The sequence below is a fragment of the Bombina bombina genome, chromosome 2, assembly GCF_027579735.1.
Source record: "Bombina bombina isolate aBomBom1 chromosome 2, aBomBom1.pri, whole genome shotgun sequence".
Taxonomy (NCBI): Eukaryota; Metazoa; Chordata; class Amphibia; order Anura; family Bombinatoridae; genus Bombina; species Bombina bombina.
The window spans coordinates 1,202,381,984-1,202,398,012 of NC_069500.1; the positions used below are offsets into that span (position 1 = coordinate 1,202,381,984).

Here is a 16,029-nt window from a genome sequence, read left to right on the forward strand (position 1 = left end):
AAAGTACAGAAATCCTTCCATTTTTGTTTCAGACAATTTGAAAATCTAGGATTATTAAGAAAAAAATGTGGAAAAGAGAAGAATTGATTTTTATCTTTGGTATTAATAGAAGAGGAAATTATAAAGATAAGATTGCTTGATCCGATATTATTATTTCACTTATTTCTGCTTTCATTCTAAGGATAGAAATTTTTTCTGAAACAAAAATAAAATTAATCATGGAGAATGTCTTAAAAGACTTAGATTCACATGAATATGTCTGGAAATCCGAATTTTTAACCCTCCAAATATTGGTTAATTTAAGTTTATGGCAGAATCTATTATAGAATTTTGCAACCTTATTATGCTCTTTCAATTTTTTATTAGAAAATCTGTCCAATTCTGGACATAACAATATATTAAAATCACCTCCTAAAATGAGATTCTCTCCTATAAATGGAAATAATTTCAATTTAATTTTCTCCCCGAATAAGGGAGAAAATAAATTGGGGCCATAGACATTGCTGAATATAAATTTAGTATTTTGAATTAAAATTTGTAGAATAATATGAGATTTAGGATTGAAATCAACATTTAAAAATATTATAGTCTAATTTTTATGTAGTAATATGGCAACACCACATTTCCTGCCTAAACAAGGGATAGCAATAACCTATCCTACCCATTTTGATTTTAATTTTGGAATTTCTGCTTCTTTTAGATGGGTTTCTTGGAGTAATACAATATCCAGGTTATGTCTAGCTAGATGTTTTATTATCAATTTACACTTTATTCATGATGCAATACCCCCAATATTCCAGGAAAGCACATTAAAGATCTGAATCATAGGGGGCGAGGTTCTGAATAATAAAAAAAAAACAGATTTCTCAATATATATATATATATATATATATATATATATATATATATATATACATACATATCAGGGGGAGGACGGCAGAGGAGAGAGAGAGGGTGGGGAGAAAAAGAAAACGAGAGAAAAAAAGACACATTTAAAATCCAATAAGCGGCAAAGAAATTCATTTTTTTCAAAAAGCAATAAAAAATAAAGAAAAAAAAATTGTGTACAATTTTTTTCAATTCCGAAATCAAATTATTTAAACCAAGGAACAATTATTTAGAAGCAATAAATTCTCTTGCTTCAGCAATATTGTTTACTACTATTCTGGTGTTGTTGTCTTCTACAATGATTTTGGCTGGGTAGGTCAGACGAGCATTGATCCCTTTATTAATTAACAAAGTACAAAGAGGAGATATTTGCTTCCTTTTGGACGAAGTTTCAATCGAAAAGTCCTGAAATAGTAGCAGTTTGTTATTGTCAACTATAAAGGGATCACATTTTCTATAAAGTTTCAACATTTCCAATTTATCTTGAAAATTAAGTAATTTACAAATACAAATTCTATTTCTGGGAGAACTGTTTAAATAAAACATTTTGGGACCTATCCTATGAACCCTTTCTATGGCTAGAGGTATTTGATGAGAAGGGAAACCTAACGCTTGAGGTAGGGATGTTGAAACAAACTTCATTAGATCATCAGTTTCAGTATTTTCTGGTAGACCAACAATCCTAATATTATTTCGCCTGGAGCGATCCTCCAGGTCATCTAAACGTGACTGCATAACATTTATTTTGGACTCTTGTTTTTGTATAGTAGTTTCATGAATATTACAGACAGGTTTTAATTCATCATGTCATTCCTTCTGGAAAGCGCCTGATTGGGAATGAAATGAAATCATATTTGGAAAGAAAAACAGCTGATAAAAAACTGACAGTCATGGAATATTATAGAGGCAGTATGGGATCACCTGGACAGAGAAATAAATAAAAGACAACCTTAATCTAAAGAGTTAGTGCTGAAAGAAGCCTGGTATAATATACCAGAAGACTACTTCAGAAAACTTCAGGACAGTCTCCCCAAAAGAGTTCAAGATGTGCTTAGTGCCAAGGGAGGTCAGACTAAATACTGACTTTTGCCTGAAGAAGCCATTTTGTTCTGAACATTGCGGGTTTTTTTTATATTTTGTGTACATATTTCCTGTATTTTCTGTTTGTGTCTTACTAAAGAGACCGAAAAATAAATATGGATGTTCATTAAAACTTGGCTAAAACAACAAATCTAATGGTGGCCTAAGACTTTTTTTTCACAGTTTTTGTATATCTACAGTATTTAAACAAATAATATAATTGTACATCTACATGTTATTATAAGGCTAATGTTTTGTATTACTGTTTAATATCCCTTAAAGTAATTTCCCGTAATTAAGTCATGTGGTATTGGACATGAAACTACTAAGCCATACATCATAATAAATTTATTTAAAATAATAATAATAATGTGTCTTAAAAATCATAGAAGATTTTTTTCATAAAATCAGTGTGTGTAGTATTTAGAAAAAATGAGTTTTATTGTCTGGGACTGTTTTTATATCACTTCTCTCGGACAAAATCATGTTTATCAGATTTCATTAATCCCTATGTTGTGCAGTATTAACTTGCCCTTTACTGAGCACTTGCAAAGATCCCTTCAATGACAGTATCTAATTCTCTGTCACATCCTGAGCTGTGTCCTGTAGCACTCCAGTGTAGAGATATCTATTTCCAGCCCTCAAGTTACAAGCAGGCCAGAGTATAGAAGTCTCACTGTGGGCCTGATATTCAAAACCTCATCAGCACAGAGAGAAATCACACAAAATCTTTGGGATTTTTTTAAGACCTTGTAATATAATGAAGGAGTTTCTGTTTCACATAAAGATCACTACATAGCAACATAAACATTTCTCAAGATAACATTTTTTGTTTCTAAACACAACCGACGAGACTTCTTGGAATGTCTCTACTGAGCAGCGAGGTTTTGAATATCAGGACTGAATAACCAGGTTCCATTAAATTCAGCCCCAATATATGTATACTATATAGGGGCATTTAACAGTTTGGGAGTGTAACACAGCATGTTAACTATGTGTAAGAGAAAACATTGCAATATACTTTTATTATTGTTTTGCCCACTTCCACTTAACGCGTTTTGGATTTTCAATTAAAGGGACAGCCAACCTAAAAAATGTTCCTACTTATTTAGATAATGTTTGCAACGAATAGTACTGCAAACATTTGCCCAATGTGGGTCGATATATAGTGTGTAAGTAAAAATACTTACTAATTCATCTTCGGCCGGTTTGAGATGGCTGCCTGAGCCCTCCTATCCCGACATCATCCTGATCTTGTACACATTGTCAACAAACTGAAACAAGTCGATATTGCACGGCCAGAGATTTGCTCATGTGCAGTGCAGTGTTTATGCTCAAGGGGGCTTTTTCAGTTAGGAACTTTAGTATTTTAAATCAGAAGCTAATGGAGAGAGGTGTATATCTTTTAACTGGTTCTAGGAGTAAAAAGTAGAAAGAAGCTTTCTCTGAGTCATACCAACTATTATTAAGTAATCAGCCGTTGCCAGTGAGTATGACTGCATCTATCACAGTAGTGCTCCTATCTGCATCTGCGCACAGTCACTGGAGACAAAGTCCGATGTATATAATGTAAAGGGATGGCACATACAATAAAAGTAACTCTAAAACACCAGCAGGTAATACTTTATTAACCCTACAGATGCCAAGTGTTAGCAAATGCTACTTTCCTAATGGCAGAGAGCTGGCATTAGGAAATTAACTGCTTCACTGCCAAAGTATTACCAGCAACGGCTGATTATTTAATTACTTTCTACTTTTTACTTCTAGAATCAGTTAAAAGATAATACACCTCTCTCCATTAGCGTCTGATTTAGAATACTACAATTCCTAACTAACTGAAAAAGCCCCCTTGAGCATAAACGGCGCACTGCGAATTGCGCAAATCACTGGACCGTGCAATATTGACTTGTTTCAGTTTGTGGACAATGTGTACAAGATCAAGATGATGTCGTGATAGGAGCGGTCAGGCAGCCATCTCAAACCGGCCGAAGATGAACTAGTAAGTACTTTTACTTACACACTATATATATGGATCCACATTAGGATAATGTTTTGCAGTACTAATAGTTGCAAACATTATCTAAATAAGTAGGAATTTTTTTTAGGTTGAATGTCCCTTTAAGAGAAAAGCCTGATACATATCTGCTCCTAATTGGCTTCAGAAGAGTCGCAAAAATGATATTTCCCGTGTGATATATTATTATATTGGTTATTGTGTTGCTCTTGAATATTTCATTCCTGTTCTTCCATAAAATACCACAGTATTATCAATATTGATATAAGATTTTATTGTGAATAAGTTAAATTTTAATATACACTGTATATAAAAATGACACCGGTGTCAGTACAATATGGCCGATAAATTGTATATATATAAAAACATATAAAAATAAGTAATAGTACTAATAAACCTAGTAAAAATGTACAGATATAAAATCACTGTAACAGTACCACAATTTGACTTGCTGTGTATTCCGGTATTTTGTTACATATGTATTGGCTAATTACCCTTTGTAAAATTCTATGTAAAATTCTATGCACACCTTTATGCGGTTTTGTATTGAGCCAGAATTTTATCCAGAGTTTTAACCGTGGTTACGGAGCGGTTAGGCCAGGTATGTTAAGTTTCTCTAAGAAAAGTTACCTTTGTTGGTGTCATCTGTATTCTTACGGTTAAATATATGCCGCTATCCTTGGATTTTACCTGTCGGTCAGTGACCGGACTGTGTTACTCCGTTTCAACCTAGAGTACCGTCGGTTAGCAGTGGTTTTATATTGCTACACGCTGAGGCTTGGATTCCCTACGATAAAGAGATAACCGTGCAAGATCATCTGTACACTGGGAGCTGCAGCGGCAGATTGCTACACGCTGAGGCTTGGATTCGCTACAATAAAGAGCTGACCGTGCAAGATCGTCTGTACACTGGGAGCTGCAGCGGCAGTCATCACACTGTCTTCTCATCAAGGATAAAGTCCCCAAGCAAGAGAAAGGCAAGAAGTGTTTTTTCTAGCGGCGTATATTTAACCGCATAAAAACCTGAGGCATCAAGACTCACTAACCGACGGTACTCTAGGTTAAAATGGAGTAACACAGTCCGGTCACTGACCGACAGGTAAAATCCAAGGATAGCGGCATATATTTAACCGCAAGAATACAGATGACACCAACAAAGGTAACTTTTTCTTAGAGAAACTTAACATACCTGGCCTAACCGCTCCGTAAACCACGGTTAAAACTCTGGATAAAATTCTGGCTCATTACAAAACCGCATAAAGGTGTGCATAGAATTTTACATAGAATTTTACAAAGGGTAATTAGCCAATACATATGTAACAAAATACCGGAATACACAGCAAGTCAAATTGTGGTACTGTTACAGTGATTTTATATCTGTACATTTTTACTAGGTTTATTAGTACTATTACTTATTTTTATATGTTTTTATATATATACAATTTATCGGCCATATTGTACTGACACCGGTGTCATTTTTATATACAGTGTATATTAAAATTTAACTTATTCACAATAAAATGTTATATCAATATTGATAATACTGTGGTATTTTATGGAAGAAAAGGAATTAAATATTCAAGGGCAACACAATAACCAATATAATAATATATCACACGGGAAATAACATTTTTGCGCCACCCATACCTGCACATCATTTTTTAGAAAACTTTTGGGATATAAGTTTTTTCCAGGTGAGCAGTTTTCCCCACCGCCTTACAGTCTAACCCATATTTGTGAATGTTTTACTGCTTGTCTTGTCTACTACAGTAATCGTTTCCTTGAAATAAGGAAAATAAGAAATAAGGAAATAAGAAATAAGTGAATGAATACTGTTTAGCTATCGGAAAAATAAATGGAGCAAACAAGGTGTTAATGTATTCAGAAAATCTTCACACTTTTCTATCATGATTTATTGCAATGCTACACAAGGCTCTTGTTATCACTAGGTATTTTATGTTTCCTTAAGCACTGCATTGCATAAAAAAGAAAAATGTGCATTGTTTTACAGCCTCTTGAATAATTTTTATGGGATCTCCATTTTTGTAGCCCAGTACAACTGTATATATACTGTATATAGAGTTAAAATAAAAAAATCTAAGTGAAGAACAAAGGTATTTCAAGTATTTATTAAGGCACCTTCAGCTTTAACACAATTGTCTTAGTGCATCTTCTAGTTAGCTTGTGAGCGAAAGCCAGAGGAGGCTTTTGTAGCCCGCCTCATAGAAGTCTAAGGGCAAGGGGAGTTAGTGTGACCGCGCTGTCTGACCTCTAGATGTTAGCGAACCTGATTTTCATTTTCCTTTCAACTTTTAATGCCAGCAATAGAATCAGAGCACTATTGATTTAACTTGTGGGCTGTTAGCACTCAATAGCACTAATATTTTTGCGCTCCACTTGTAATCTAGACCTGAATGTTTCATTATGTGTGATACATTTTTTTTTACAATGTACCATTTATTTAGAAATTTAAAGGTGTTAAAATAAAATATATTTAATGTGCAATTACCAGTCAAATAGGAATAAAAAAATTCCACATATGTGTGTGTATTTGATTGTGAGTGAGTGTGTATATGTGAGTGTGAGTGAGTGTGTGTATGTGATTGTGAGTGAGTGTGTATATGTGAGTGTGAGTGAGTGTGTGTATGTGATTGTGAGTGAGTGTGTATATGTGAGTGAGTGTGTATATGTGAGTGTGAGTGAGTGTGTGTATGTGATTGTGAGTGAGTGTGTATATGTGAGTGTGACTGAGTGTGTGTATGTGATTGTGAGTGAGTGTGTATATGTGAGTGAGTGTGTGTATAGCATTAAATGCTTCTCTATGTTTTCACAATTTTCAGAAAGAATAAAAAGAATATTTTTAAAATTCCAAAGTTGTAATATTTCATAGAATAAGTGAAAAATAAGAAATATTATTAATTAAGATTATGAAAAAATATATAATTATTATTCCCTATATTGAAATGCAAACTTTAAGCTAATTATATTTTTTTAGAATATGTTTTATAAATTGGTCTGTTTTTGTTATGGTTTGTTTTAATGTTATCAAATTAAATCTATATGTATTCATTTTACATGAATGCAAGATATTAATAGATTTTGCTTAAGTTATTCAAGTGAATATAATTTTTGTTAAAATAAATCAGCTTTTAGTTAATATTTATATATTTTACAATAAAAATGTCATGTTTTTGTCCAGTAATGCTGAGTATGACAATATTCAAATACAAACTGCTGATTTTAAAAATCTAAACTATAATCGCGTTTGTAACGCGTCCTTCACCGTCGGCAGTTGCGCACGCATCCTCAAAGGAATGTTGGATGTGTGTGCAGCCTCCTCAGCATGAGACAGCTTCAGAAGCTTCAACTCTCAGTTGTAACATAACAGCTGAGATCTGGAGCTCCTAAAGCTTCAGGCATCTGCCGCATATGGAGCCGGAGCGCGATTGGTACTCCGCCTCCATATGAGGCCAGATGTCTGATCGTTACAGATGGTGAAACTGTGTGTGTCACCGTATGTAACAATCTTTTGCTGGTGCTGGGGGGAGGTGTGGGCGGGTGGCGGGTGGGCGGCTCAGCAGGGAAGGGGAGGGAGTGAGAGTGCCCTAAAACAAAAAAATAAAAAAGGACAGAGAGCAAAAGAGAGAGCAAAAGAGAGGGGGTAGAGGGAGAGAGAGAGAGAGAGAGAGAGAGAGAGAGAGAGAGAGAGAGAGAGAGAGAGAGAGAAAGAGAGGGGGAGAGGGAGAGCAAAATAGAGGGGAGGGAAAGAGGGGGGAGAGGGAGAGTAAAAGAGAGGGGAAAGAGAGCAAACGAGAGGGGAGAGAGAGAGCAAAAGAAAGGGGAGAGAGAGAGCAAAAGAGAGGGGAGAGAGAGAGAGAGCCAAAGAGAGGGGAGAGAGAGAGCACATGAGAAGGGGGAGAGAGCAAAAGAGAGGGAGAGCAAAAGAGAGGGGGGAGAGCAACAGAGAGGGTGGAGAGGGAGAGCAAAAGAGAGGGTTGAGAAAGCAAAAGAGATAGGGAGAGAGAGAGCAAACAATTGGGGGGAGAGAGAGCAAAATAGAGGGGAGAGAGAGCAAAAGAGAGGGGGGAGAGAGAGCAAAAGAGAGGGGGAGAGAGCAAAAGAGAGGGGGGAGAGAGCAAAAGAGAGGGGGAGAGAGAGAGCAAAAGTGAGGGGGGAGAGAGAGCAAAAGAGAGGGGGAGAGAGAGCAAAAGAGAGGGGGGAGAGAGCAAAAGAGACAGGGGAGAGAGCAAAAGAGAGGGGGCGAGAGAGCAAAAGAGAGGGGGAGAGAAAGCAAAAGAGAGGGGAGAGTTAGCAAAAGAGAGGGGGAGAGAGAGAGCAAATGAGAGGGGTGAGAGAGCAAAAGAGAGGGGGGAGAGAGAGCAAAAGAGAGGGTGGAGAGAGCAAAAGAGAGGGGGAGAGAAAGAAAAAGAGAGGGGAGAGAGAGCAAAAGTAAGGGGAGAAAGAGAGAGCAAAAGAGAGGGGAGAGAGAGAGAGCAAAAGAGAAGGGAGAGAGAGAGCAAATGAGAGGGGGAGATAGAGCAAATGAGAGGGGGGATAGGGAGAGCAAAAGAGAGGGTGGAGAGGGAGAGCAAAAGAGAGGGGGAGAGGGAGAGCAAAAGAGAGGGTGGAGAGGGAGAGCAAAAGAGAGGGTGGAGAGGGAGAGCAAAAGAGAGGGGTAGAGAGAGCAAAAGAGAGGGGGAGAGAGCAAAAGAGAGGGGGAGAGAGAGAGCAAACAAGAGGGGGAGAGAGAGCAAAACAGAGGGGGAGAGAGAGAGCAAAAAGGGGGGAGTGAGAGCAAAAGAGAGGGGGGAGAGAGCAAAAGAGAGGGGGAGAGAGAGAGCAAACAAGAGGGGGGAGAGAGAGCAAAAGAGAGGGGGGAGGGAGCAAAATAGAGGGGGAGAAAGAGAGCAAAAGAGAGGGGGGAGAGATAGCAAAAGAGAGAGGGGAGAGAGCAAAAGAGAGGGGGAGAGAAAGCAAAAGAGAGGGGGAGAGAGCAAAAGAGAGGGGGAGAGAGAGCAAAAGAGAGGGGGAGAGAGAGCAAAACAGAGCTCTCTCTCCATATGAGAGGGGGAGAGAGCAAAAGAGAGGGGGAGAGAGAGAGCAAAACAGAGCTCTCCGCCTCCATATGAAGCCAGATGTCTGAACGTTACAGACGGTGACACTGTGTGTGTCACCGTCTGTAACAATCTTCTGCTGGTGCCAGGGGAGGTGTGGGCAGGTGGTGGGTGGGCAGGTCAGCAGGGAAGGGGAGGGAGTGGGAGTGCCCTAATACAAAAAATAAAAAAGGACAGGGAGAGAGAGCAAAAGAGAGGGGAGAGAGAAAGCAAAAGAGAGGGGAGAGAGAGAGAGCAAAAGAGAGGGAAGAGGCAGAGCAGAGAGAGAAAGAAAAAGAGAGGGGAGAGAGAGAGCAAAAGAAAGGGAAGAGAGGGGGGAGAGAGAGCAAAAAAGAGGGGGGAGAGAGCAAAAGAGAGGGGAGAGAGAGAGAGCAAAAGAGAGGGGGAGAGAGAGCAAAAGAAAGGGGGAGAGAGAAAAAGAGAGGGGGAGAGAGAGCAAAAGAGAGGGGGAGAGAGAGAGCAAACAAGAGGGCAGAGAGGGCAAAAGAGAGGGGGGAGAGAGAGCAAAAGAGGGGGAGAGAGAGCAAAAGAGAGGGGGAGAGAGAGAGCAAACAAGAGGGGGGAGAGAGAGCAAATGAGAGGGGGGAAATAGAGCAAAAGAGAGGGGGGGAGAGCAAAAGAGAGGGGGGAGAGAACAAAAGAGAGGGGAGAGAGAGGGCAAAATAGAGGTGAGAGAGAGCAAAAGAGAGGGGGGAGAGAGAGCATAAGAGAGGAGTGGAGAGAGAGCAAAAGAGAGGGGAGAGAGAGCAAAAGAGAGGGGGAGAGAGAGCAAAAGAGGGGGAAAGAGAGCAAAAGAGAAGGAGAGAGAGAGCAAAAGGGGTGGTGAAAGAATCCAGGTGGAATCTGAAAATGACAGGGTGGTTCAATCACCACAATAGACTGCCCTTCCGAACAGGGGCGGAATTACAGGGGGTGCAGGGGTCCCGAGGTTGAGGGCCCAGCTTAAAAAATAAATACATTTTTTTCCCCAATAAAAAACGTTAACCTGCCACTGCCTGCACTGATATCATGTGAGTGTGAAGTGATGCTTCAGTAGTGTCTCTGTCTCTGACTACAGGGGTTAGTGTTTCTGTTTTACCCAATGGTGTTTATGGGGTTTATTTAACCCTTCAGGCTCACTGGAAACAGGAGTTAAGAAGCAGTGGTCTTAAGACCGCTGCTCCTTAACTAATACTCCGCCTCTGAGGCTGCGTATAGCAATCTGCCCGATCATGTACGATTGGGCTGATTGACAACCCCTGCTAGCGGCCGATTGGCCGCAAATCTGCAGGGGGTGGCGTTCCACAAGCAGTTCACAAGAACTGCTGGTGCAATAAAAAAATGCTGACAGCGTATCCATTTATTGATGTGCAGCGGACATGGTTCGCTATAGCAGAATGATAAATGGGGGCCTATGTGTGTGTGTGTGTATGTTTGTGGAACCAGCAAATTACAGACCTTGTTACTACAGCATGGGGGGCGGGGGGGGTAAACAGTGTCACTATACAGTACCACTATATACAGCACGGGGGGGGGGGCTGGACCATGTCACAGTCTACTGTGGTCACTTTATAAAGTACTGGGGCGGGTAGGGTTAGGCCAGCCATCTCACCGGCAGATTACAGACTGTGTAACTAACTCACTATATACAGTACTGGTGGGTTAAACAGTGTCACTATATACAGTAATAGGGGGTCAGCCCATCTCACAGACTGTGGGCACAGGGTACCTCCTTTTGCAGACATGTAATCTGATTTACATTTTTTTTTCTGTGTCAAATGCTTAAAAACAAAACAAAAAGATATGTATTAAATTCACCTTTTTTTTTTGGGGGGGGCACCCTTCTTAGATTCTTACACCTGGGCTCTGTGGTTTCTAGTTACGCTTTCCCACTAGTATTGTATAAAGGCAATTTAATAGATGTTTGTATAGTATGTAAATTATTAAATACAAATTATAATAGGGAGATGTAGATCTATGAGCTTATTACATTGGTAAAGTTTGGTTCACTTCTCATTTGTATGTTTGACCAGGCCCTCAGCCATTTTTTAAAAGGAACTGAAATAAAAAATTCTATTTTATAATTGGGCCACTGATGAACACACTCTCTTAAGACATTCTATTGATTTAAGTAGTATACTTATTTTTCTTGTTCACTTGCATTATTAAAATTGTTGCTTGTATTATTATTATTTTTGTCATGCACCAAAAGATCCCATCACAATATAGCTGTGCACAATAAATAGATACAGGGAAATGTTGACTGTGCCATAATTATTATAGAAACAATATTGTTCCTATGAAACACGCGTATAAAGGGTTTATAATATGGAATTGGATTATGATTCAAAACTTCATATGGATTAACGAAAAATGTAATCTCCACACATATATAAATTTGTATATACTGTGTATATATATATAATTTAATCAGTTAAAATAATATTTATCATATAATGTATATGATAGTGTATAACATTAAAAAACAGAGAGAAAAATAAAATTAAATTATTCCAGTGCATTGCTATGTTTGTGTCTGAGATTAAAGTTGAAAAGATATTTTTAAAGTGGACATTTCACTGTTGATCCAAAGTAGTTCAATGTTCATTTCTACTCCACAACCTTGACTAGGAGCAATGCCAGCAACCTTACACTGCCAAAAATAACACGTCTTCAAATGGATTCTTTACATTCCCATCCAAAATCTCCTATCTGCAGTACTAACACTGCTGTCTTTGTCCTGACATAAAGCATGCTCAGTAGGAAAGGTCAATAGACAATAAATGGAAAGGTCTGACAGGCATGAGAGAATTCTTTGGGTGTGACATTCTACAAACTGTGCCTGCTTTTTTATATTGTGAGATATCAATTTTACATTTGGTTAAAACAAACATAACATGAGTATTCTCAGCAGAACACCACCATATATTGTGCTTGTGACCTACCTGAGAAAGATTAATGAGTATGTGTGTATATATATATATATATATATATATATATATATATATATATATATATATATACATACACACATACTATTTACTATTATATAACATTACCTAGAAATCTGTCCCTGATGCTAACTCAGTAATAAGAAATAGAAATAATATACAATACATACTTCTCTTTATAATGATTTTGATTATATATACAGTATCTCACAAAAGTGAGTACACCCCTCACATTTTTGTAAATATTTTATTATATCTTTTCATGTGACAACACTGAAGAAATTACGCTTTGCTACAATGTAAAACAGTGAGTGTACAGCGTGTATAACAGTGTAAATTTGCTGTCCCCTCAAAATAACTCAACACACAGCCATTACTGTCTAAACCGTTGGCAACAAAAGTGAGTACACCCCATGTGGAAATGTCCAAATTGGGCCCAATTAGCCAGTTTTCCTCCCCGGTGTCATGTGACTCGTTAGTGTTGCAAGGTCTCAGGTGGTCACTCACCTCTCATACTGGTCACTGGAAGTTTAACATGGCACCTAATGGCAAAGAACTCTCTGAGGATCTGAAAAAAAGAATTGTTGCTCTACATAAAGATGGCCTAGGCTATAAGAAGATTGCCAAGACCCTGAAACTGAGCTGCAGCACGGTGGGCAAGACCATACAACAGTTTAACAGGACAGGTTCCACTCAGAAAAGGCCTCGCCATGGTCGACCAAAGAAGTTGAGTGCCCGTTCTTAGCATCACATACAGAGGTTGTCTTTGGGAAATAGACATATGAGTGCTGCCAGAATTGCTGCAGAGGTTGAAGGTGTGGGGGGGGGGGCAGCCTGTCAGTGCTCAGACCATACGCTGCACACTGCATTAAATTGGTCTGCATGGCTGTCTTCCCAGAAGGAAGCCTCTTCTAAAAATGATGCACAAGAAAGCCCGCAAACAGTTTGCTGAAGACAAGCAGACTAAGGACATGGATTACTGGAACCATGTCCTGTGGTCCGATGAGACCAAGATAAACTTATTTGGTTCAGATGGTGTCAAGTGTGTGTGGCGGCAACCAGGTGAGGAGTACAAAGACAAGTGTGTCTTGCCTACAGTCAAGCATGGTGGTGGGAGTGTCATGGTCTGGGCCTGCATGAGTGCTGCCGACACTGTCTGTATTCTATATTATTTGGCTGGCACCCTGACAGATATTGTATAATGGGTGAGAGTATGCTTTCTTTGCTATATATATATATATATATATATATATATATATATATATATATATATATATATATATATATATATATATATATATATATATATATATATATATATATATACACATACACACACACACTGAATTATAATGGGATATCTATATTCTAGTAGTGAACACGCTGCACTGCATAATGATGTGAGCATCTAAACACTGATGAGTATACTGCGTGCGCAGTATGACAATAATGAGTATGTATAAACACATTATTACCATATAGGCACACACCTATGTATAGACTGGCTTATATGGGCCCCTAAGCACTTGGGCCATGGTGCCACTGCACCTGTGCACCAATGGTAGTTCCACCCCTTGGTATACCCTTTGGTTAGATATTTAACATATTTTTGCATATTAAATTCCATTTTGATAATTTGTGTGTATTTTTACATGGCATCATTATCAATTAAATTCTGTAATAAATCATTATCTTACTTCTTGGCCTGGATAAATCCATGTAAATTCTACCTCTACATCTGGCTCTCCAAGCACAGTACAGAAGATGCTAAAATCGTCTCCACTTCTGACCTTGTTAGTGGAAGCTGTAATTGTTGCAGACGGTGGACCACTGGGAACTGAACAAAGAAAAATAATAATATTGATATTAAAAAGTAAAATGAGACTTGTTATTGATCATTTTAGAAGACAAGAGAAATCAAGTCAGACTAATCTAATATACTATTTTACAATTTAACATAGACTGGAGTAGAGTAATAGATGTAGCTTATCTAGAGTTCATCAAAATATTTGATACTGCCTCACACAACAAACTAATGCATAAGCTGTAGTGCCTTTGTCTAGACTAGATTAATGTAGTGTATATAGCAGGGGGTACAGTTACAGGTGGTATTCCTTAAAGGGACAGTCAACCATAGAATTGTTATTGTTTTAAAAGATAATCCCTTTATTACTCATTCCCCAGTTTTGCATAACCAACACAGTTATATTAATGTACTTTTTACCTCTGTGATTACCTTGTATCTAGGAACCTTCTTCCAGCCCCTTGATCACATGACTGTGACTGTTTATTATCTATTGTCTTAAATTTAGCATTGTATTTTGCTAGATCTTAAATAACTTTCTGTGCCTGAACACAGTGTTATCTATATAGCCACGTGTACTTTCTGTCTCTTTGTGTTGAAAAGAGATTTACAAAGCATGTGATAAGAGGCAGCCCTCAAAGGCTTAGAAATTAGCATATGAGCCTACCTATGTTTAGTTTAAACTAAGAATACCAAGAGAAAAAAGCAAATTTGATGATAAAAGTAAATTGGAAAGTCAATTAAAATTAAAAGTCCTATCTGAATAATGAAAGTTTAATTTATACTTGACTGTCCCTTTAAGTGTCAGTTCTGTGAGCTGTTTTGTATAAAATATTTATCATTTATATCATCAAACGGCTTGAGGAGAAGGTATATATAAATACATAAATGTATACTAGAGATGATGTTTGGGGAGTGTAAATCAGTTAGAAGTTTTGCATTTAGGAAAGAAAAATCCAAAGGTTAATAAAGGACTTGTTGACACTTTACTGAATGTTACAGAAGAGAAACAGAACTTGGGAATTATTATTTTGGAAAACATAAAATTTGGTAAACAGTGTAGTATTGCAGTGAGTAAAGCCAATAGAATGTCTGATTGTATAGGCACAGCTACAGTATTTGCAGCAGAAATAGCAAGGCCACTTTACAGATCACAAGATAGGCCTTATTTTGAGTATGGTGTGCCGTTCTAGAGGCCATATATCTAGTAGAATACAAATAAATTGGAATCTGCTCAAAGGAGAGCAACTAAAATTGTACATGGCCTAAAAAATAAAACTTATACAGAAAGACTGAAATGAGAGAAACTTTGAGGTATATTAAGGTGCTTAAAAAAACGAGACTGAAAGTACTTTTCACAAAAAGAGCAACACCAGAACAAGGGGTCAGGATCTCAAGTTGAAGGGTAATAATTTCAGAAGTGATTTATGGAAGCACTTTTTCAGGGTAAGGTGGTTAATTCATGGAATAAACTTTCATTAGTGGTGGTAAAGACAAATACTGTGGGGGACATTAAGAATGCATGTGATAAGTCTATCCTACAGACTAAATCAGCAATGAGTCAGGTGAGTAGTGAGAGGATATTTCCAGATAAGGAATAAGAACTTTGAGGGTGCAATGATATTGACAGCTTTGTATAGTGGGGCAGATTTAGAATGTGATTTTAAAGGCTAAGGGAAACCAAGAGAGACATTTATAAAGTTACAGAGGGGGGGTGTAAGATGAGTCTGGCAGACGTATTCATGATGAGCTGCAGTAAGTACAGCTAGAGTTAAAGGGACAGTCAACACCTTGGGTAGAATAAGATGTTTAATTACACATAATACAACAGCTTTAAAATATACTTTAATTATTTACCCCCCAATCCTTTAATGTATTAGTTTTCCAGTTCTAAGAACTCAAAAAGCGCATGACAGGCTCTAAAAGTCTAACACTGGCACATGTCTGTCTCTAACTTGCTTCAGCAAGATAACAACTGTAAAACAAAGCATGTTTTGCTAACATAATGCCTGCGGATATTTATGTCTTCTTCAGAAGAAAAGCTGGATTTGCTCCTCCAAATATTGCAAGTTATTTGTTTGCTATTGCAGCAAACAAGGTGTTAATGCATTTAAAACATTTTCACACATCTAATTTCTTGTAAAAAAATAGTAATTACAACATGCTTACTGTCCCTTTAAGATAGGATACAATAAGTGA

At 37.8% G+C, this 16,029-nt stretch overlaps 1 protein-coding gene across 1 annotated transcript in view; it reads right to left on the minus strand.

Moving 5' to 3' along the window:
- Positions 1-16,029, minus strand: part of PDGFRL (platelet derived growth factor receptor like) — a 262,539-nt gene that overhangs the window by 38,686 nt on the left and 207,824 nt on the right. Inside the window, exon 5 of the mRNA XM_053703917.1 lies at positions 13,724-13,863. Coding sequence (XP_053559892.1) covers positions 13,724-13,863 — 140 coding nt within the window. The remainder of the gene's footprint in view (positions 1-13,723; positions 13,864-16,029) is intronic.